Source organism: Lagenorhynchus albirostris, chromosome 15, assembly GCF_949774975.1.
Source record: "Lagenorhynchus albirostris chromosome 15, mLagAlb1.1, whole genome shotgun sequence".
Taxonomy (NCBI): Eukaryota; Metazoa; Chordata; class Mammalia; order Artiodactyla; family Delphinidae; genus Lagenorhynchus; species Lagenorhynchus albirostris.
In genome coordinates this window covers 21,394,078-21,417,812 of record NC_083109.1, presented here as the reverse complement: position 1 = coordinate 21,417,812, position 23,735 = coordinate 21,394,078, and the positions used below count along the sequence as shown (strand labels likewise).

General features: G+C 50.3%; 1 protein-coding gene across 1 annotated transcript in view; it reads right to left on the bottom strand.

The window, feature by feature from the left end:
* The window catches only part of KIAA1755 (KIAA1755 ortholog), a 71,968-nt gene that overhangs the window by 25,101 nt on the left and 23,132 nt on the right, over nt 1-23,735 (bottom strand). Inside the window, exons 2-5 of the mRNA XM_060123863.1 lie at nt 15,683-15,861; nt 6,567-6,764; nt 1,565-2,903; nt 880-1,077 (exon numbers count right to left, since the gene is read on the bottom strand). Of these exons, the coding sequence (XP_059979846.1) occupies nt 880-1,077; nt 1,565-2,903; nt 6,567-6,764; nt 15,683-15,861 (1,914 nt within the window). The remainder of the gene's footprint in view (nt 1-879; nt 1,078-1,564; nt 2,904-6,566; nt 6,765-15,682; nt 15,862-23,735) is intronic.

Genomic DNA, 23,735 nt, shown 5'->3' with positions numbered 1-23,735 from the left:
CACTGTATTGTAATAACCTGTTGAATTTTCTCCACCACTAGAATATAGGCTTCCTGAGGGCAGGCTTGGTTCCCTGCTGAATCCTCAGTGCTAAGCCCAGGGCGTGGCACACAGTGGTGCTCAATAAATATTAATTGCAAAGATGAATAAATATTAAACAGGAGTGATAATGCTCTCAGTATTGGATGATGCCCAACCGGACCCCTTCCTCAGGCCAGAGCACCCATCCCCCAGAGACTGTAATTATTGGCTGTAAATTGGCTTAGAGATGCCCCCTTGTCTGAAGAATTGCCCTCAGTTGAACTGGATCATGGGCTCACCTGCATCCCCATCCCAGGATCAGGCTGCAGTTGATGACTGACAGATCCAGGGGTACAAAAGTCAGCCCCTGAACCTTAAGATGGAACCATCTCTGTGATGGAATTCATGCTCCAGGAACCGGCCCCCCGTCCCCCATCCCCCGCCCTGGGGAATCAGGCCACATGCAGGCTTAGCTCCTCCCTTGCCCTGCCCTGCTTCCCTTCTCCCCTTCCCCTGAGAGCAACCCTCAGTAAAATAAATCACTTTTTCACAGATCCCTGTCTTAGGCTCTGCTTCTAGGGAACCTGACCTAAGACATCCACCTTGACGGCCTCGCTGAAAGTAAGATGGAAGGATGGATGGATGGATGGATTGCTAGAAATTGCTTTAACCTCCTTCATTGGAAACTTATGGAATCTGAGTCCCAGGGAGGCTTGATCCAGCACACAGGCCTCTAGGACCTTCCCTGCCTCCCCTATACCCACCCGCATCTGAGGGTACTCAGGGACCCCAGCCCCATTCCCCATCCCCACAGCTCTCTCCCCTCCACCTCCACTTGCCCCTACAATCCCTGAGGACCTGGCAGGCATGCTATCCTGGAATGGAAGATGTCCATGCTCAGAGCCCCAAACCTGGGCTCGGGCCCTGGGGGCTCCTCCTTCAGAGCGGGGCCTTTTTCTGGAGGGCTTTCAGAAGCTTCTGGGAAGCCAGCCTTTTCCTCGGTCAGTGGGTCTGAGTCAGCGTCTGGGCCAGATGTTTTGGTCTGAGTTGTTCCAGCTGGGGAAAAAAAACATCAAAGAGTGTTAAGCAGAAGATGGATTTTCCCAGGGAAAATGTTTTCTTTTTCACTTTCTAATAGTAACAGCTTACAATATTGATCTCCTTCTATGGGGCAGGCATTGTGCTAAGCTCCTTAATTCTGGTGTGTCTTTGACCCTCAAAACAACTTGAGGAGGCAGACAGATCCCCATTGTATAGACAGGGAGACCTGGACTTAGAGAGGTTACGTCCTCGATCAAGGTCACCCAGCCAGTGCGTGGCCAAGCTGGGGTGTAGACTCAGGCCATCTCAACACAATCACAGAACCTTGCTCAATTCCAGGCCCATGAGACCTCAAGCCTTTTGACATGCCACCCCATGCTCTAAATCCCTGAGACTGAGCCAGCCCAGATGGGTCTCTGCCCCTGACAGCCTGTGCCACCTTGTCACCTGATCACATGCAGAGAACAGTTCCCCCGTCCAGCTGAGTGAGTGGGCAACTTACCTTTCCCCAAGCACTTGCCTCGGTTGGGTTTGGGAGAGTAGAGTGAACACAAGACTTTCCAGGGCCCGTCATGCTGGAACGAGGCTTTCTCCTGAGTCACAGGGCCTTGTCTCTGCCGCTTTAAGAAAGAGAATTTGAGCCCAGGAGTGGGGGAAGTGTTTTGACAGGGCCTGGTCACAGGCTTGGGAAGTCTCCCATTTTCCTGTTGGGTCCTCTCTTCCATCTTGGTTGCAGGGGCTGGAGAAGCAGGAGGGGAAGCTGGGCACAGCTGGGCAGAGGACGCTTGTTTTGGTCCCGGACTGAACTGGACTATATTCTCTGAGTCTCCCAGAGGTCCCTGTGTCTTGGAGGGGGCTGGCTCTTCTAAGACACCTGGCCCGAGCCCAGAGGCACAATGCAGTGGGTTTACAAGGACGCTGAGGTAGGGCTCTTGGGGCTGGTGTTCTGAGTCTTGGGTGGGAACTTTATGATTAACCTTTCTCCTCAAGTCGCAAACACAGGGTTTCTCCCCCGAACTTGCTGGCTTCTCACAAGTCCATTTTTCCAAGGAAGGCCCCCCATTGGCCCCTGAGAGAGGCAGTATCCTTTGAGAGAAAGGGATTTCCTTAGTTCCAGATAGCTCCTCCTGTGCGCCAAAAGGAAACCCACTGGATGTCTCCACCTCCTTACTGGGAGACCCTCCTCGGTTCTCTTGGGAAAAGTCCAGGAGAGCCACATAATCTCCCTCCAAGTCCTGGCTGGCCACTTCGTCCACCCCGAAGCCCACCTCCCCAGGCCCAGCTTGCTCCACTTTGATGAGTCCTGGATACTTGTCCCCATGTGTCCTGCCCTTGCCCTTGGCCAAACTCTGGGCAAGCAGCACCTGGCTGCCTGGGGACCTGGCCTGGTGCAGCTCCTGGGGGCTGTTCAAATCCAGTGCCTCTAATTGAAGGGCTCTCCAGGCTGGGGAGAGGACATTTACTGCTTGGGGTCTGTCATCCACAAACTCTGGGCTGGTTATTTTGGTCCAGGGCACAGGGGCAATCCCGTCTTCTGAAGCTACCAGGCAGTTGTGTAGGGGACTGCCCTCAAGGTCACTGTTGATGGCCTCCAGCCAGGCTTGGGTGAAAAGTATAGGGTAGGATGACTCAGGAACAGGCTTCGTGTCCACTGTGTGGAGGTCCACAGAGAGGCACTTGATCATGATGCAGACGGACTGCTCCTCCCGGGGCTCAACTTGGAGGTAGAAGTCACCTTGGCGCAATAAGAGGGGATTGAGGGATGCCAGGTGGACCACAACCTCATCCCGCAGGCACAGAGGCCAGCCTTCATGCAGGAAGAGGTGGTGTGAGTAGGGGGTCTGCAAAGAGAAGGGGCTGGCATCAGAGAATCTGGCCCTGAAAACCCCGCCCACGGGTTTGCTTCCTTCCCTCTCCCAGAAGGAACCCTGAACGGGTCGGGGACTCAGGTGAGGCAAGAAAGGTGCCTAGGACACAGCATCCAAGGAGGCTCCACTCTCAGCATCCTGCAAGTCACACAGCCCCAAGAGGCAGCGCCTCCTTCAATGTTGTGCCTCCCACACCTCTTGCTCACCTTAGTCCTGGCCCTGACCTTGAAAGTACTTGCTAGCCTACTGGGCCAAAGGAGAAAAGCTCTGAGTGCCAGACGCCAGTTAGCAAGCACCTTTCCCATGAGGATCGTCCTGCTGGCTCCCTTCTCCTCTCCATCTATCAAAACTTCTCTCAAGCCAGCTCAAGCTAAACCCTCCCCATTAGGGCCAGGGAGACGTGGCTTCCAAGGTCTGAATCACTAATTTGTGCAAATGACTTAACTTCTTTGAGTCTCAATTTCCCTATTTGCAAATAGGAATAATGATACATAGTGGTATTATTGGGTTGGTATGAGGATCAAGTTAGATTATAAATACATTTATGTTTTTTTAAAAACCAACACAATGCATAACATATAATAAGTAGACGTTCAATAAATATTATTTCCCTCTCCCTTTGACAATATTTACCTTTTGAAAAACTGTAGGATTTTCAATCTTTAAAAAACGTTACTTACTGCCCTTATTCCATTCTCTAATTTGTAAAGTAGAGAGATTACAGAGTGGAGTAGAAACACTACTAAGTGAGAAGTTAGGAAATCTGACCCTGCCACAAACTTGCTGGATGGCCCTGAAAAATCATTCCGCTCTTCTGGGTCTGAAAGTCAGACCCAGAATATTTATCTGTTTGTTTATTATTTATTTATTTCCCATTAGCAGTTAACAACACGGCAGGTGAGGCTAAACAATAAAAAAATGTTAAACAGAAGGTGCCAGAAAATCTCTACAGAGGTAGACACAGCAAGTTATCCTGGGGCCTCTCCAGGGGGCTGTCAGGGCTGTGCAGACCCAGTGTTCAACAGTGACACCACGTGGCAACAACAGAAACGACAGCTCCACCAGACTGACAACAGGTCTTTCTCTACCTGACTTTTGGAAAAGAGTCTGATCTGATTCCTACAGATTGAATAAGCCCTGGATAATCTCATATAATTTGCATGTGTATATAGGAGACCTCCAGGGGGTGACACTAAACTTCCTGTTAATTAAGCAGGTGCTTCCTGGAGTTATTAATTGGGGAAATAATGTGATCTGACCATACTTGTACCTACCATGTTGATAAACCAGTTCATTTCAGTTACACTGCAGATTCGGCTGTCTCCAAGAAGCTTCATATCCATAAACCCCACGAGTCTGTGTTACTCCAGCCTTTCCACATAGCCTTCTGCTGTTTACAACATCCTTTCCATCACCTTCTCAGTGAATGAGACGAAACAGTCCAGAGGTATTTTGCAAATAGCAAAGCACCATAGAAATGACTGTTACGATCATCTTATTTGACTCTCAGTAACTCAGTGGTGCAGGCAGTTCAGGAAAGTTCCTCAACTTTACAGATGAGGAAACCGAGGCTAAAGAATTGCCTCATGGTCACACAGCTGAAAAGTAGCGAAAGGAGGACTTGTGCCTAGACTTTCACATTTGGAGTCGGCTGTATCTGTCCTTAGTCCCTCCAGACCTCATTGATGGTGGCTGTCTGTCTGGGTGCTGGTGGTTATAAAGGCAGACTTTGAGGCTGGCCCATTCTTATTTCAGAGGGAGAAAGGAGACAGTGGGAAAGTAACAGCCAGCAGCTACTGAGCAATTACTTCATGCCAGGCTCTGGGCTAAGCTGTGTGTATCATCTCGGTGAGGTACATACATCCTGTGTTATTAACATTCCCACTTCCTACATAAGAAAACTGAAGCTCAGAGAGGTGACATAGATCCCCCAACTTCATAGTGCTGGAGACTGGATTTGAACTTGGGGCATCTGACTCCTGAGGGCATACATGAATCCCACGCTACTACCCCCTGCTCTGAGACGACACGAATTCACCTATAATTACGATTAAAGTTAAAGATAATTGGAAATAAAGAAATCTAAATGTTGTGACCCTTGTCCCTAGAAGAAATGGGGAAAGAGACAGTGCAAATGCAGTTTTAATGGCCAAATAAAGGAAGCAGGCAGTTGTACAGCTTGTCAGGGAGAAGAAATAAGGATGGGGAGGATATGGCTTAAATGATGTCAACATGGATATGTGGAAATTGGCTGCAATGTTTCAGTGAGACTCTTCCTTCTCCTAAAAGAACAGTAGATGTGTATGGAGCTATTTCTGTGTGTCAGGCACTGTGCTAAGTAGCTTAAATGAATGATCTATTTCCTTCCAGTACCAACCATCTCTAATTCTGGCTCCTAAGCCTGAACTTTTAGCTGCTACATTCAATTTCTTTCTATCACTGAAATGACGCACACGGCCCCTCTGCTTATCTGTCCTCCCGATGTGCCAGGTCCCCGACAGGCATGAGCAACTCAGGAAAGGCTAGTAGGACCTAAGATGCTGTTAGCGATTCTTGACGCTGGGGCAGTAGGGGTGGGCACTGAATAACAGAAGAGTAGGGCAGAGTCAGCAACTCTGTGAAGGGTGTGGGTGAGTTCTAGCAGTGGGCATCTGAGGCTTTGGTCTCCAAAGGCCTCTCCCCACCCTTTCTTAAAACAGTCTCCACCCTCTGAGCTTAGAGGTAGGCGTATGACTCAAGAGTGGCCAATCCTGGTATCCCATTCCTCTGGCTGCAATAATTGGTCCAAGCATGGACACAGGATCCAAGCCTGGCCAATCCTGGTACCCCATTCCTCTTGCCACAGTGATTGGTCCAAGCAGGGACACAGGAGCCGAGCCTGGCCAATCAGGATCCTTCCTTGTGATTTTTCTATCTGCAGCCGATGGGGAGGAGTTCATTTTCCTCTCCAGAGTAGGATTTTGATCCTAGTACTGCCCTGGGCTCCAGCCTTGGGAAACACCTAGCCTGTAAGAATGATTCTGGCAAGCAGTAGAAGCAGAGACAAGAGACAGAAAGAGTCCCGGAGGAGTTTGATCAGCGGAACATCTCGGGCCTTGGTCCGAATCACCCTGTCCTGGTCTGAGTAAGGATCTGTCATTTGCAGCGAGTGAGTCCTGCCTAAAACACTTTTCTTTTCCCTTTGCCTCAGGAGAGGCCTCCCTGAGATCTGGGTTTAAGGAGTCTCCAGGGAAGAAAGTGAGAGTCCTGATGCCACAAGGGCTCCAGGGAAGGTCTAGGACATTCTCTACTATTTCCATTGGAGCTGCAGCACTTCAGCCAATACAGCCAGGTGATGCCCACAGTGCCAGTTCCTGGGGGCCAGAGAACCCACAAGGCTGGCCTCCCTCCCTGTTAGTCAAAGTGCAAACGTGATTGACTCCTAGATGTCAGAGCGTAAAGGGCCAAGTGACCTTCCTGTCCATTTGTGGGGCTGAAGTGTTTTTTGGAGAAAGTAATGACACCTGAAAGCCATCCCACGTCCCCAGTTCATGCCCTTCAACAACACACTCGCCAGCCCACCTCCTTCTCTGCTCACCTCCAGCCCCTGGCCTTCTGGGAGAGCTTGTCCCCTGCTCCCACATCCCTCTGACTTACACAGGCTGCTTCGCGCACTTGTTCACACAGGCGCTTGGCAGGGATCAGGAAATCCAGGAGGAAGTTCAGTCCATCGCCCCGGAAGTCAGAATCCAGGAGACGGAACACCTGACCCAGGATGGTGGGTGCTGTGGCCTCAAAAGGGGGATAGAGGCCCGCCAGGGCATGCTGGATGGCGGCATCCAAGGAGGGGGGGTCCTGTGGGGGACAGGAGGAGAGGATGAAAAGTGACAGTAGCAATAATAATAAGGGTAGCGGCCACTTCCTCTGACCTTCCTGACCTCAGATAACTAAGGCTCCTGCTAACTCTGAACTCCACTGCTACACCCTCCCACTCACACACCCCCTTCAGCCACATTGGCCTTCTTTCCTTTTCTTCAAACATACTAGGCACAATCCCATCTCAGGGCCTTTGCAGCCTTTGGCTGTTCCCTCTGCCTAGAATACTCCCCCTTAAGACATCCTCACTCCCTCACCTCCTGCAGATCTTTGCTCAAATGTCATCCGCTGATCCAAGGTGGAGTAGAGGAACAGGGGAAGGCACCCAGGTCAGGGCCAGAGGGAAAGGAGAGGTCAGCATCCCCAAATGTCGCCACCTGGCTGACCTGCAGACCTGCACACCTGCAGTTTGAAGCTGAGCCACCAGCAAAGCCCAGCCTAGATGAGACAAGCCCCAGTCCACATGCAGACACATGAGTGATAATGAGTGATTGCTGTTTTATACCAGTCAGTTGGGGTGGTTTATTACACAGCAGTAACTAACTGATACACGTTGATATGATGGATGCGAGCTCCATCTTCATCCATCCAGGATGCCTCCTCTAGATGTTTACGGGGCACAGACCATCAATACATAAATCTAACTCAATACCCTCCTAAGCTTACCCTTCCCCCCACATCCCTACCTTAGTGATTGCCTCCCCATCCAGTCAGACTCCTAAAGCAGAAATCTGCCCATCATCCCGCCCCTTCCTCCTGCCTCTCCTGCCCACAGACAACCCTCACCACATCCTAAACAGTCTTCTCCCCTCCATCAGCTCACCAGCCCACTCTCTCTGCTCCGTTCGCCTGCCCCGCCCAGATCCAGGCCCCCATCACCTCTTCCACTGAATCACCTCCTCACTGTTTTCCCTTCTCTAGTCTCCCTCCTCTCCAGCATTTCTCCACCAGGACCCCAGGGTGATCTTTCTCAAATGCAAATCTGGCCTTGTCAGTCTCCTGCTCAAAGGTTTGACACTGCCTTCAGAAAGCACCTGGCCACACCTCCAGCCTCACTGCTCTCCCTAGGCTTCTGCCACTATGACACACACGTTCCCTCCCTTGCCTCCAGGACTTTGTACATGCTGTTCCTTCCTCCAGGGATGCCTTCTACTTCCATTCCCACCAGGCTAACTCCTCATTCTGCTAGATCCAGGTCACCCCTCGTCTCTTCTAGGAGACTTTCTCTGATCTCCCACTCCCACCCTAGCTGGGTCAGGTGTCCTCATTTCTGGGCTCCCATGGCAAATCCCACGCTGATTTTTGTCTCCCTCGGTGGACCCTGGGCTCCCTGAGGACAGGAGTGGTAAGCAGAATAATGCTCCCCCCCGCCCAATGCCCACATCCTAATCTCTGGAACCTTACATGGCAAAGAGGAATTAAGGTTGCAGATGGAATAAAAGTGGCTAGTCAGCTGGCCTTAAAGTAGGGAGATGATTCTGGATTATCCAAGTGAGTCCAATCCAATCACAAGTGTCCTCAAAAGGAGAAGAGAATGAAGAAGGGGTGAGAGTCAGAAGGAAAGGTGACTGTGGAAGAAGCATCAGAGAGAGGCAATGCTGCTGGCTTTGAAAACGAAGGCAAAGCCAAGGAATGTGGGCGACTCCTGGAAGCTGGGAAAGGCAAACAGGTTCTCACTGAGAGCCTCCAGAAAAGAAAGCAGCCCATCAGCACCTTGATTTGAGCCCAGCGAGGCCCACGTTGGACAGCTGGTCTATAGAGCTGCAAGATGACACATTCACGCTGCTGTAAGCTACTACATTTGTGGTCATTAATTTCAGCAGCAATGGAAACTAACACAGCCGGCAGGGACTCCTATTCTTCTAGGGTTTTCAGTGCCTGGCACGATATAGGTGCTCAGTGATGTGGAGGGATAAATAAAGTGTCCCTCTCTGAACCACACCTTTTCCATCTGTAAAATAGGCAAGTGGGACAAGGCCAGAGGGTCCCAACCAGGTGTGGTACCAGGATCCAAGGGTTGTGATTTTCGACTCTTAAAAAAGCCTGATGAAAGCCATTCTGGTTGCCCCAGACTGGCTGCAAGTTCTGAGTCTATCTATCGCTGAAGGATGTAAAGGAAGATGAGAATAAACAAGAATCCAGCAGAAAGGGAGCTTATTTAGAACAGAAAAATCACGTTTTATAAATGAGGCCCCTGGAGACAGGGAAATAAAGTAAAGACTTGGAGGGAGAGGAAGAGAGCCTGTCTCCATCCCAGAAAGATTCTAATGCCAGGCGGCTGTAAAATCGGAGACGCTGGCCCAGGGCATTTAGACAAATGTTGGTGTCACTGCTGTGTCCCCAGCAGCCGCACAGAGCTGAGCACGAGTAGGCCCTGCATCGCTATCTACAGAATGAATACATGAATGAAGGAATGAAGGAATGTCTACAGCCCCCGTTCTGAAGGAAAGAGGGTCCTGGCACCGTCATTGGTAAGCCCAGACACAAGGGTGACCCCCATAATAAAGACAGTTTCGGGGTGTCTGCTATTCACCAGGCCCTCTAATCACATTCTCTTTCTTGGCCACACAACCATCCTAGGGGCAAAGTAGGAACATCCCATTCTACAGATAAAGAAACTAAGACTCTTTATCTGGTCCAAGATCACAGAGAAGGGGAGAAAGACAGAGCCAGGATCCAACGCAGGTCTGGACGGGTCAAGTCTACCCTCTGCCTCTGTCCCTGGGTGTCTGCCTTGGGGCCACCACCAGCCACCAGCCTTGGAGGCAGCCTTCCCAGCTGTCTATCCTGCACTGTTTCAAGTGGGGCCCAATAATGATGTTTACCTCTCACAGACCAAGGCTTGCAGCCTGGAACGCCTTGGCTTTCGCACACTGGCTCAGCTGGCCGCACACTGTAACCATATAAGGGGCAGCCAGTAAAAAGGAAGAACGTTCCAAGTCAACGGGACTCCGAGCTCTTGGCCAGAGCATTACCTGCTACAGGCCTGAGCCCCAGGGGCTCATAAGCGGTCCAAGTATTGGGGGAAGCACACGGTGACGAGGCCCAGGCGGCTGCAGGGAGGAAAGCTGGCTACTCTCCACTCAAAATCAAACGGGCAGCCCAGCCCGGGACCACAGGAACCCAAACACCATCGGCCAGACGTGGGCCCCTCAAAATGATTTCCGTGAAACTTAATCAACATGTTTCCATTCCTCCCCCATGAGCGCAGCCCAGCCGGGCCTTTAACTGTTCCTCGACAGGAGCTGAGGCAGGAGATGGTGTGAAGCTGAGAAAGAAGTGGGTGTCACAGGCCAGAGCCAGTCTGAAGCCCTTCAGCCCCCTCCCCTGCGACTCAGGGCCAGAGATGGAGCCCACCAAGGGGGCTGGCACCTATATGATGCTCACAGACCTTCTGGACTGACCCAAGGAATCTTGTATGGTGCCAAAGGGCACAGAAGAGTGTCTGTTCCCAGCAGTCCTGTCTGGGCAGGGGAGGAGTCGGAGTACAGGTGTTTGTAAATTTCTGATCAATGTCTTTGCAATGAGCCTCTATTATTATTGCCATCTTAAGTCTTATCAAGTAAAATAAACAAGTATGAAGTGCATAGGTTGATGCATTTTTACCTCTGTATGTACCGTTGGAACCACTACCCGGATGGACAGACAAGATTTCCACCACCCCAGAAAGAAGCCCCCTCCCAGGTCAAGCCCCCAGTCCAGCAGTAACTACTCTTCTGACCATTGGAATTGAAAAAAAAATTCCCATGCAGTGTGATCTCCACTGTGTAAAAGTGTGTGTAAGCCGAGAGGCCATGAAATAAAGTGTTAACTGCAGTTACCCCTGAGGGCTGTGAGGGACGGGGGCCTCGTAAGTCACAGTTTTAATTTTCCTCATAGTTGCTGGATTTTCCAAACGTTCTGTTACCAGACTGTAGGGCTCTTATAATTGGGGGTGGGGATATAAAAGTGTGATTGTGTGTGTGTGTTTTTAAGTCTGGTTCCCTTTTTAAATGGTCTCACCAGATGTTGTTAGTTGGGCCTTCTGAGAGGTGGGCTGAACTCTTCTTAAAGGTCCAGATTTATCCATTTACTCCAACAGGCAAAGATTTTAGCATCACTTAGCATCGACACCTCCTAGCTTGGGAAGAGAGAGAACTGAGAAAAGCTGAGGTAGGCAGTGTCCTAGGGCTACTACCTTCAACCCCTGCTCTCCTCCGTGGCAGAAACGCCTAGGAAAGGTGAGATTCCACCTTGACTCACTGAGTTATCTTAGCCTCAGTTTCCCCATCTGTAAAATGGGACCATTGGGCTTATCTATCTCTAAGGGCCCTTCCAAGTGGGGCCTTTCTAGAATTCAAGGTACAATCAGGTTCAGGAAGGTTTGGAACTGGGATGGTTCCCAAATGGGATCAGTTAACCCACAGTTGGTGAGAAAGTTTACAAAGGTCTGTCTCATCCATCTCCCTACTCAGGTCCAGGGAGGGTCTCAACCAGCAGCCACAAATACAAATGCCTACAGGGGCCTGAGAGTTGACATGGAAGACGGAGTTGGTCCAAGTGTGAGAAAATAACCCCTCTAGCCCCTTGGTAAGTGGCCCCTGACAGTCGGCCTCAGTGTCAGGGAAACAATAGGGAGTGGTGGGGCCTGGGGCACACACCGCATCTCATCAGCTCCAGCCGAGAGTTGCCTTTGCCCAGCATTGCCAGGTCTATTGAAATTTTAGTAAAACCTCCCCAAATTTTAAAGGTTGGCCAAACCAAACACATCTGTAAGCCAGATGCAGCCCAGTGGGTGTCAAGCTGTGACCACAAGGCTCAACTACCGGGGGCCTCCTCTTGAACTTCTCCAGGCTGGAGAGTCTAAACCCAGCGTTCTGTTGCTCTGGCTGCCAGGAAGTTATTGCTCACATCCAACTAAGGCTTCTCCTGCTTTAAATCCTTTTTTGTGTGGGTGGAAGTATGAGTGAGAACTGGCTCCTTAATAAAACCTTTCAGAAACTGGAAAAACAACCCAGACGCAGTGAACTGAGAAGCAAGTGGGCGTTAGGAGACCCACATTCAAGTCCAGCTTTGTTATGTATCATCCGTGTGACCTTGAGCAAGTCAGTTCACCTCTTTGGGCCTTAGTTTTGTGTTTGTTCCTTTCCCTCTTATCCCTTTTGCCTCTGCCCTGGGGTTCACCATCCCCCACCTAAACCACATAAGGGTAATAACAATTTTACTAGAACTGCTTCTTACTGAGCAAGGCTTCTGTGGCATGCCTTATCCTAAGAACCTTTTGTACATTCTTTTATTTCATCTTCCCAACAACTCTATGGGATGGGTATATTTATTCCCATTTTACAGGTTAAGAAACTGAGCCCAAGTAAATGGTAGAGCTGGAGTATGAACCTGCCCACATAACTCCCAGTTCCTCTGCCTCTTCCCCAGGCTCCCTGCCACCAGGCCAGGCTCCCCTTTGGCCACAACAATAGCCTTTCTAACACACAGATCCAACCGTGACCCTCTACTGCTCAACGATCTTGAGTGGCTCCCCATTGCCTGAGCAACTCAGCCTGGCATCAGTGGCCCATCAATCTACACCCAGCATACCCTTCCTACGTCTAATACACACAACACTGTAGCTCGGGGCTTCCCAAAGACCCATGCGTTGCATTCATGAGTTTTTCTCGCTGTTCACCTAACCTAATTTATTGTTTCCTTAATATTAATTATTTACTTCATGTTAGTCTTTTTGTCACTTCATTTTCAACTTAAATTTATTTGTATTTATTATCATGTGGCTGTGCTGTTTAAATCACTTCCCAGCACCCATTAAGATGAAAAGCTATATAAAAAATGTTCATCTAAGCGCCAGCAAAAGTCTCCCCTCCTAGGACCCATGGTGGGTTCCTCACTTTGGGAAGCACTGCCTGAACTCCCACTCACCCCTCCCCAGACTGGGTGAGCTCTTTCCCACCCTTCAGAGCCCTGCTCGACCCGCATCTCTTTTTCACGATACATGTGCTTCTAGGCAAAGGGACGGACTCCCACTACCCATCATACAGCACAGAATTCTCAGTGGATGGTCTGCCTTCACCAGCGACTGCAAGCCCCCCAGGCAGGGAGCAGGGCTGACTCATCTCCAGGCCCTGATCCTTACACGGGGCCTGGCACACAGTAGGTACTTTGGGGGACCACCATGAGGTAAGTACTTCGGCAATGTTGAATGAAATGAATTGGACTCAATCAGTTTTTCTCAAAGCATGCGATGGGATCACAGGTGGCCCACAAGACGATGTGGGGAGGACACGAACTTGACGTGAAATCACAGTAAGAAAGTTACTCCAATTCTCTCCCAGTTCTCTTGATGACACCAAAGAGAAAGTTCAGTGCCAGTATATCTTTTTTTTTTTTTCTTTGCGGTACGCGGGCCTCTCACTGTTGCGGCCTCTCCCGGTGCGGAGCACAGGCTCCGGATGCGCAGGCCCAGCGGCCATGGCTCACTGGCCCAGCCGCTCCGCGGCAGGTGGGATCTTCCCGGACCGGGGCACGAACCCGCGTCCCCTGCATCGGCAGGCGGACTCTCGACCACTGCGCCACCGGGGAAGCCCCAGTGCCAGTATATCTTGAACACCTCTCAGACACTTAGTTATTACTCCTTTTAAGAAAAAGAAAATCGTCCTCAGGCTTAGAACCATCCATGGCCAACTTGATCGAGCCAGAATTTTCTAACATATATTTGCCTTCATTGTATGTATTTTTACAGTTACTTTCTATTTATGACAATGAATACTGATTTTTCATGGTCATGATATAAAATTTCCTATTTAAATATATTTTTCAGTTTATAAAGTAAGTTGATTTAAAGAAAAATATTAAGCAAATAATAAGTAGTAAATTTTATAATTTTTTTATAATACCTTATCCAGTAAGTGGCTATGCAAAATTTGTTATGACGATACTGAAACTTCAGAAATGTGGGATGGGATAAACCCTACATCCCTGTCATAAGATGCTCTGACCTTGGACTGCCCCAGAACACTAAATAGCCATTAATCAAATTGCCCCACAAACATTACAACTGATGGGTACCACGAAGGAAAGATATACAGCATGCTAGAGTGAAAGTCAGGGGAATCGGGAAAGGCTTTCCTGAGGAGGTGACATTTGGGTGGAGATTCACAGGATGAATAGGAATTCATTAGGGGAAGGTGCTCCACTTAGCAGGAACAGGATGTGCAAAGGTCCTGTGGCAGGAGGGAGCACGAAACACAAGAGGCTCTGAACCAAAGTCAGAGTGGCTGGAGTATAGAGGTGATGCCAGAGAGATGGGCAGGTGACTACCTTTAATATATTTAAAGACAAAGGTGGGAGGAAAACTTGTCTCACTCCCATTCAGAAAAGAATTGTTCACCCTTTGAGAGGAGCCACCCAGTGCCTGACCCTTGATCTGAGGGGTCTGGGGTTCAGCGAGGAATTTCTGGATTCGAAAACTAATAATTGGGTTAAGTCTGAAGCCAGGCAAAGTTTGGCAAACACCACTTGGTGCAGGTGGCTCTGGGGTGGCCGTGACAGCCGAGTCAGGCTCAGAATTCAGGCTGTCCTAACTGCCACTTCCTGGTAGAGTGACCTTGGGCAGTCAGTTAAGTTCCCAGAGCCTTGGGTCTCCATCTGTTGGGTGGAGACACCAGCAGGTTTACTGTTAGAGCAGGTGTGAGTTACGTGATCTCCCGCATGTAAATTGCCCAGCTCAGCGCCTTGCCTGTGGTGAGAGGTGAATAACCATTAGCTTACGATGATTACTGCCAAAGAGCTCCAAGAGTGACGTGTGTGTACACCTGCCCTGCAGTACACGGATTTAGGAGCCTGGTGTTGTAGTATGTCTGTAGTATGTATGCAGGCGTATGCTCATATTCCAGCGATCTGGGAGAGCAGGTGGACACGGCTCGTGTGTGAGAGGGCACGTGTAGTCAGCCAGGTGAGTGTTTGGATGCTCTCTGTGTGTACGTGTGAACACGTCTGTAGAGAATTCTGTGTGTGCACAAGTTCAACCGACACAAATTCAACCTGGTCGATCATAGTCAAGGGGCTAAAGCCACGACCTGTCCCCACAGCCCTTTTCCAAATCCCTATTGCTCCTGTGAACCGGCCTGGGGCTCCTCCGCCTGGCTGGAGCTGGGCTGAGATTCCCTGCTAACAGGCTTTTCTTTCATTTTCTTTTACCAGATATTGACACAAACACAAACACACAACACCGCGACCTTCTTGAGGTGCCAGCCCAGGAAGACACGGTGTGGGGTATTGCCCTCTGTCCTCCCCCTCCCCTAGGCCTACCTCCCCACCCAATTCCCATGGGAGCACCTCATGCCGGGCCAATGTGCAGATCTGACACTGTTGCCCTGAGTCTAAAGGATCAACACCACCCCAAGTTTTGGTGAGCAATTCCCTCCTCTCCACTCTGTACCCTAACCCTCTTTGCCCTGTGCTGCCTGACTGGGCTGAGAGGGGACTGTAACCCCCAACTCCATCCAAACTCGTGTGGCAACAGTGGGCATATCTGACCCTCAGCCCCAAGTCTGAAATGCATCACCACCCCAAGTTTGTCCAAGGCCCAGAGGTAGGTTTCCAGCTCCGATCTGTGCTATGGGATGGGGCCGTATCAAAGTTTACCAGACATCCAATCTTATTCCATCCACTTCACGCGTGGACAGATGGCGAGGACATCGTTGCCAGAGATGGATTCCTGCACCCTCCACCCTTCCCCTGCTGGTGGAGGCAGTTAAGCACAGACCCCTAGCCAGGAATTGAGGGTTGTCTCAGTGTCAAAGGTAGGGGGTCTGCCCTGGACATCCCCTCGAGGGCTGTGCCCCATCAAAAGGGGACAGAGCAAGGTGGTCCAGGCCTTGGCAGGCGTTACCATGGTGACGGGGTACAAGCGGTGGCGGCGGCGGCGGCGGCGGCTGCTCCTTTCCTGGGCGACGGCTCACTGGGTCCGGTCCGCGCGTCGGTCTGTCCGGTGCAGCCCCCGGCCCCCCGCCTAGCCCTGGAGCGGGCGGAGCGGGCTGGCCCTGGGCGCCGACCCCTGCCTCATCTCCGAAGGGAGCTGGGGAGACTGTGAGAGAGAGAGAGAAGGGGTGCGGGAGAGACGCGCGGAGACCGAGACTGGGGACAGGGAGAGACTGGAAGAGCCGCGGGCGGCGCCGGCCGGGCCATCACCGAGGGCGGCCGCAGGGGCGGGGCGGGCGGGGCGGGCGGGGCGGGGGCAGCTCCCCTCGTGGGACCCGGCGGCGGCCAATGGCCGCCCCTCGGAGCCGGCGCCTTTCCCCCACCCCACCCGCCGCGGCGTGTGATGAGAACCAGACGCCCCCCTCCCTGCCCAGGGACGCGCGGCTGCCAAGGGGAACTCGAGCCGGCGCTGCTCCTCTCTCCTTCCCCGCGCTCCCGCCTCCCTTGTCTCGCAGCCCGCCCATCCCTGGGAAGCGCCCATTTCACAGAGCGAGGCTCCAGCCCAGTCCAGACACTGGGTGAAGCGCGTACTGACTTCGGATTCAGAGCAGGGGTCGAATCTCTTCCTCATGCATTTGCCCGTTGGGCCATTCCAGCAAGTCGCGAACTCTCGTAAGTCTCAGTTTCCTCATCTGTAAGATGGAGATGCTGATGATGATGGTGATGGTGATGATAGTACCTGCCTCTTAGATTTGGTGGCGAGGAGTAAGCATATGTCCCAACGCCCTTCCCCTGTGAAGCCCACCTACACCCCACCATGACCACCCAACTCGTGGCTTAGAGATGATGGAGGCTGTTTGTGGGTTCTGGTCTTGTTTCTTTCAAATAGTGACTGGCTGTGTGATTGTGGCCAAGCCATTGTTCCCTGCTAGGCCTCAGCTTTGGAGGGAGACTGGGAAACTAGACGGTAACTAAAGTTATTTCTGGTTGGATGACACTCGGATTCACCCATTACTTTATCAAACATTGTACCAAGCACTGAGCCAGGGCAAGACAGAGCCCCTGCCCTCAGGTAATGTACAGCCTAGTGGGGAAGATTGTCAAGAAACAGAAAAACAGAAAAAAGTAATACCTGAGTGTGGGAACTGCTGATAAGGAAACAGACAAATGTTAGCACTGGGCACAGTAGGGGCCTCAGTCTAGAGCTGGTGGTCTAGGAAGGAGGAGAGAAGCCTAGATCTAAAGGAAGAAGGAATTAGGTGAAGAGTGAGGGAAGGGGAGGGGAGGAGAATCAGAGTTCCAGGCAAAAAAAAAAAAAAAAAAAAAAAAGCATGTACAAAGGCCCTGAGGTGGTACTAAGCTTTAAAAAATTGGGAGTAAGTGAAGAACTGAAAACAGAGTACAGTAGTAAGGGTTTAAGTTCAGAGTCCAAGCAACATTCACAGCCCATCTCCCAACCCACACAGGTTAACCAGTCTTTTAGCAGATAGAACCCGAGCTAGGAGACATTCCATCTTGCTATGTAACTTTTAACAAGTCCCTTCGCATCCCTGGACCTCCATTTGTTCATTGTTAATTCGGGACTAAGAATCCCCACTAGCTCCACCGTGCCATTCAGCCTGGGGGAATCCGTCGATGGTATGTATTCAGAAATCAAATAAACCGTCTCCAACCTGCAAGAGCCGGTCTGGATGGTTTTGGTATCACTACTCCAGACCCGAGTTTTCGAGAGAACAGACTTGTCGATGTCAGGTGCAGAATTCCGCTGGGAGTTGGGGGGATCGTAACTTGGAGGTTCTAGATTTCCAGCTTTGCAGTGAGACAGAATTGACATGACATCTAGTGTTCTGGGTTTGCAGGCAGCAGGACTGACTGTGAGTTAGTTAGGCAGAGAAATGAAGGACTGGTGGAGTATCATGTGCTCACAGAATCAGTGAGAAGGCTCGGGTCCGTCCTCTGAAAAACGCAAGATAAGTGAGAGGCTCCAGGAGTCTCATTGGCAGGAATGAGTTGCAAACCCTTGATGACCGATGGAATTACATCAAGACAGACAAACACACCAAAGTAGAACTTTCCTTGTGTCAGGTACTTCTCTAAGTGTGTAATACAGAGTTATGATGAAGATTCTATTATTGTCCTCATTTTGCAGATGAAGAAAAAAAACTGAGGCACAGAGAGGTTATGTAGCTTGCCTAAAGTTGGATAGGAGTTAACTGTGGAGTCCAAAATTGAACAAGGCTATCCATTTCTAGAAATGATGGAACAAACTACCTTCCTGTGCTACCACAATGAATCCCAAGCTATGCGTCTCTCCTTGACAGGTTCAAAGACTTAAAAGAGAGATGCTCATTGGGCCATGTGCCCAAGGTTCCACTAACCCTGAACATATCAGGAACAGCTGGTCATCCAAAAGGAAATTAGGTTGCATATGAAGGGTGGGAATGGATCTGAAATTGCATATAAACCACAAGTTCTCATTATAAAGTCCATTCCTTGGGTCTCTTGACATTCTTTGCAACTTTATTACTATCACATGTTCTTCCAAAAATACTTTCTACTTAGATGGCTCAATTCCACATCCAACCAAAACTGTACACACACATACGTATCCCTACACCCTTGGCCTCGTATTGTGTGTGACCTCAAAAAAGTTCACCTTCCTGAGCCCCAGCTTCATCCTTTGTAAGCCAGAGAGAATAATATTTACTTTCTCATAGGATCATGGTGGGGATTAAGTAAATTAATGAGTGTAAGGTGCTTTGCACTGTGTCTGGTACACAGCAGAATTAATATACAACACATAAAATGGTGGTGTTTGTGGTAGGGACGAATGGTTTTGAAATCAGCCTCTAAATACACGGACTTAACTGCTGGATTGGATTTGGTTCATCTCTCAGGAAATTTCCAAAGGATTTTCCAAGGACTATTCAAGTATTCATTTCCTCTCTCTTTGGTAAATGAATAACTGAATCTTGCTCCAATTGCTACACTGAATTTGGAGAAATAACAAAATCCATCGCCGGTCTTACGTATGGTAGAGTGGAGAACACCGGGAAGGGATGTGGAAACGGGCTCTGCTATCGATGTGCTGAGTAGCCTTGCACAGATTGAGGCCACGGTGTCCTCAGCATAAAATGGAGGTTATAATCCTCTCCTCATGAGATTTTAGTGAGAATCCAATGAGATAATGCATTGAAAGGGCTTCACACAGTGCCTGGCGTATAATAGGTCCCTGGCAAGTGGCATCTCTTAACTATGATTTTGAGATTCCCAGGGCCAGATGCCAGGACATCTCATCAGGGGACAATCTTACTTGGGGGAAGAGAGTTGCCTAATTTTTAAAAAATGTCATGAGGGGGTGTGCTTCCCTGGTGGCGCAGTGGTTGAGAGTCCGCCTGCCGATGCAGGGGACACGGGTTTGTGCCCCGGTCCGGGAAGATCCCACATGCCGTAGAGCGGCTGGGTCTGTGAGCCACGGCTGCTGAGCCTGTGCATCCGGAGCCTGTGCTCCGCAACGAGAGAGGCCACAACAGTGAGAGGCCCACATACTGCAAAAAAAAAAAAAAAAAAAAAAGTCATGGGGTTCAGAATTTATTCATTCAATACATACTTATTTGTTCCTGCTATCAGGATAGCAAATACTTGGCACACGTGTGTACATTCACCCCTCTCCTACCCACAGTAGACATCATTAATCAATCATGGAACTTCCTGCTGAACCTAAAAGCAGCCTCAGAATCCTCCTCAACACAGAGCCCAGGCAGCTGCTACCAATCAATATGAGCTGGCATTACAGACAAGGCTTATTTACCTTGTGGTCCCTAATGTACGCGGAAGATTGACACTGGAGAAGACACAGGCTCTGCAGACAGAAGGCTTGGGTTTGAATCTTGCCCCCTACACACCCTTATTAAAATGAGTACGTTCCAGGGTATTGTATCAGCCATGGAGTGCGCCTCTCACATGTCCCTTCAACAGAAAGCTGTGGATGACTCAGGATACAGCTTGTGGCTGAGGCCACGTGCTTCCCGGGCAGCCCCTGGTTGAGCACACTGTGTACAAGCGCTGCCCCTTCTGCCTGATATGGGACTCTTCTATAAGCAGCCTGTGCCAGAGCCCCCGTCGGGCTGGCTGAGACGTCCTCAGTGCTCTAGCACAGGCTGAAGTTCTTCCTACCCAATCCTCCTTTCCTCCCCCTTTCCTTTCACAGATGTCGAACCTGTGGCATGGTTTGAAGGCTCTTCCTTGACTCTCCCTGCTCCCTCTCCCCTTTATCCTCCTCACAAGCGTCACCCCCAATGAATCTCTTGCACTTCTAACTCTGTCTCTGGCTTCTGTTTCTCAGAGGCTGCAACTAACACAACACTGAGCTGCGTAAGTCTGGGCTGGAAAGGAGTGGTTTGCTCCTCTTCTCGGATGGTGACAGTAGGGGGTGGCACAGAGATGATTGTGAGGGCTGGGGGCCAAGAGCGACTCAGAACAGGGAGGCTGAAGGGCACAGTAACATAACCCATGGCCTCCCCTGGATGAAACTGGCCTTACCCACCAAGGACTCTTGATTGTAAATGACAGAACTTCAACTCAACCTAGCTTAAATAAAAAAGGGATTTAGGGTCTTAAAAGTGAGAACTGGTGCCAGAGCTCTGTCATCATTCTTCTGGTGGTTTTTTCCCTGTGGCCAAGGAAGAAGGCCTCCAGGAACTCCAGGCTTACTCAGGTCCTAGTACAACGACAACAAGTTTTTCCCCCTACGTCTATATACCAATTCTAGGGAAGATCCTGATTGGTCTTGCTTGGGTCACATGTCTATTCCTGAACCAATCACTATGGTCAGGGTAACAAGGATAATCTGATTGGCCAGAATAGATTTTGTGCCCACCCCTCAGGTGGGAACACATAGCGGTAGCTCTACCAGGACTGCATGGAGTGGGGAGAACTTCTCGAAGAAACCAGAAGGAGGGAGATGGAAATGCAGGTTAAGCCAACAAAAGCTTTAATGATCATTGTCCACTTCATAAATAGTAGGAAGAAAAAAGACAGAAAAGACATGGTTTTCTTCCTCAGTGACCTTCTCTTCTTGCAGGGGAAACATGATGTTTAAGTGAGCTCCCTGATACCAGGTCTTGGGTTGGGAGTGGAGGACGCCTGTGGACACACAGGTGCTTTAGACACTGTCCCAACTTCTCCTAGGATGCCCACAATCTGGTAGCAGGGACAGAGAAGGAAATCCATGAGAACAAAACCTCTCAGGGCCCATGAAACTTAAAACTTAACTTGTTTAACTGTCCTAATTTACAGCAGGAAGATCCACCCAGAGAGGGGTGACTCACGCAGTGTCACACTGCCCAGCCAGGACTACTATCCTTCTTACTTGGTCAGCTCTTAAAACTGCTTCATGGTAGAGGAGCCCATGATATATATGTAAGGGCCCTGAGTTCAAGTCCCTGGCTGCCCGCTACCTCCCTGGGGGATCATGGGGGTTTGCCTAAATTCTCTGAACCTCGGTTTTCTCGGCTGTACAATGGAACCAGTAGCCTCTGCTTTGGCTCCCTCCCTTGCCTGTTGTGAGGCAATAGCCACAAGCACTTTTCATGTCCTGCGTGGGATAGTGGTTCCTGAGATGCACTGATTGATTGCCCACTCTATTCCAGGGAGAGCGTGTGTACTGGGAGCTGGAGTAGCAGGGTGAATATAACAGCGGGTCCCTGCCCTCGTGTAGCACACAGTGTGGTAAGGGATCAAACCTTAATAATGAACACTTCATACAAATGGGGGTATGGTTGTTAAAGGGAAAAAAAGAGTACATATCCAAGGAACCCAGTAGATTCTAGGGATCTGGGAGAGGTGCCATGAAGGCTTAAGCTGAGATCTGACAAGAGAGGAAGCATTAACTAGTGAAAGAAGGCAGGGAAGAGCATTACAGTCAGAGGGAACAGCACATGCAGAAGTCCTGTGGCAGGAGAGCAGGTTGAAGGCACAAAAGAGGCAGAGTGAGAGGGACAGGGACACGAGAAGTGGGAGAGGTGGGCAGGGTTCTGCAGATCACAGAGAGTTTGAATTGTCTCCTTAGACCCTTGAAAAGCCATGGAGGGAATTAAAGAGGGAGTAATGTGATCAGATTTTTTTTATCAAGATTCCTCTAGCTGCTGGGTAGAGAACACAGTAGAAGGAAGGCAGGGGCTGAAGGGAGACCCACCAGCAAGGGGGCTATGGAGGGCTGGAGAAGTGTCTAGCTCCAAGGGCAGTGGAAACCAGCAGCCAAGGCCCCAGGGGAACTTGGGGCTGGAGACCCCAAGGCAGGGGACACTGAGGGCCATCCTGCTTCCCTCAGTCCATCCATTAGCCCCCCAGCCCCCGTCTCTTTTCCTCCTAGTCCAGCCCTTGCTTGTTATTGTAGGATTGACTCCATGGATGACTCATCCAGGAGTTGGCTTTCTCGTTCCAGCCATGTCCCTTTCCCTGGCCACCTGGAGCTCCTCAGGCCCTGCAGACCTCGCCCCTCACCATCTGGGGAGGCAGCCAAGAGCCCCCCAGCTGAGGGGAGGTCCAAGGCCTCCCAGGACCACCTCCTCTGGGAAGCCCTGCCTGGTAGCCCCAGACGATCTTCCCCGCTCTTCTCAGCAGCACCTGTCTTTTCATTCATCCCTCAGGAGCTCACTTTCTGGTAAAGGAAGCAGGAAAGTGCTGGAATGGAGCTGTGGACACAAATATGCTAGGAGCCTAGAGGAGGGAACCAGCAACACCCCCTAGAAGTGGGGTCCAAGGAGTTTTCCCAGAGGAGGGACACTGGCACCGGGGTTGTGAAGGAAGAATAGGAGTTCACTGTGAGGAGAAAGAAACAGGGTGTGCAGGGACTGATGGCAGGTAGTATCTGTAATGTGTGAAAGGGGCCCCGTGCATTCAAATGTTTGTGATGAATAAATGAATGTTTGGGAAGAACATTGAGAAAATTCAATGTGGCTGCAAACTGGTGGCATATGAGCCAAACCAGGCAAACAGAAGGTTTAAAAAAAAACAAAGCAAATCAGTTGTCAGTGTTTAAAAATAAGGAGGCTTTACATAAACTTCTGAAGCTGGGCAGCAACCTCTCCCTTCGCTAAGGCACTTGGTAGGCAGCTCACCAGAGCCCTCACCTGGTTCACTTTACTTGTTCATGCTACTTCCTGGACCCTGCAGACTTCTGAGTTTGCACCCCTGATCCAGATAATATGCTTTTTTCAAGGTTCTGGACTATGAGTTGCTCACAAGGCCATGCACACAACAGGTGCTCAATTAATGTTTGTTAGCTAGGTGGATGGATAGCATGGTGATTCTAAAACATGCCCACGAACTTCTTTCTTTTTTAAAAATATTTATTTATTTATTTTTGGCTGCATTGGGTCTTCATTGCTGTGGCCGGGCTTTCTCTAGTTGTGGCAAGCAGGGACTACTCTTCGTTGTTGTGCGTGGGCTTCTCATTGCGGTGGCTTCTCTTGTCGCGGAGCATGGGCTCTAGGCGTGCGGGCTTCAGCAGTTGTGGCACGTGGGCTCAGTAGTTGCGGCTGGCAGACTCTAGGGTGCAGGCACAGTAGTTGTGCACGGCCTTAGTTGCTCTGCTGCATGTGGGATCTTCCAGGGCTCGAGCCTGTTTCCCCTGCATTGGCAGGCGGATTCTTAACCACTGAGCCACCAGGGAAGTCTCCACGAATTTCTTAACACTCCTCCTTTCACAAAGTGGAGCCCCCTTCAGTGTGGGCTGGATCTAGAGACTTACCTTGAAAGAATCAAATGTGGAGGAAGTGACGGTGTGTGACTTCTGAGACTAGGTCATAAAAGACATTGTGGCTTCCACCTTGCTGTCTCTTGGATCATTTGCTGTGGGGGAAACCAGCCACCATGTTGTTGGGACACTCAAGAGGCTCTACAGAAACGCCCATGTGTCGAGGGACTGAGGACTTCTGTCAATAACCATGTTGCTCAACTTAGCAGCCATGCAAGCAAGCCATCTTGGAAGTGGACCTTCCAGCCCGACAAGCCTTTGGGTGGCTGCAGCCCCAGCTG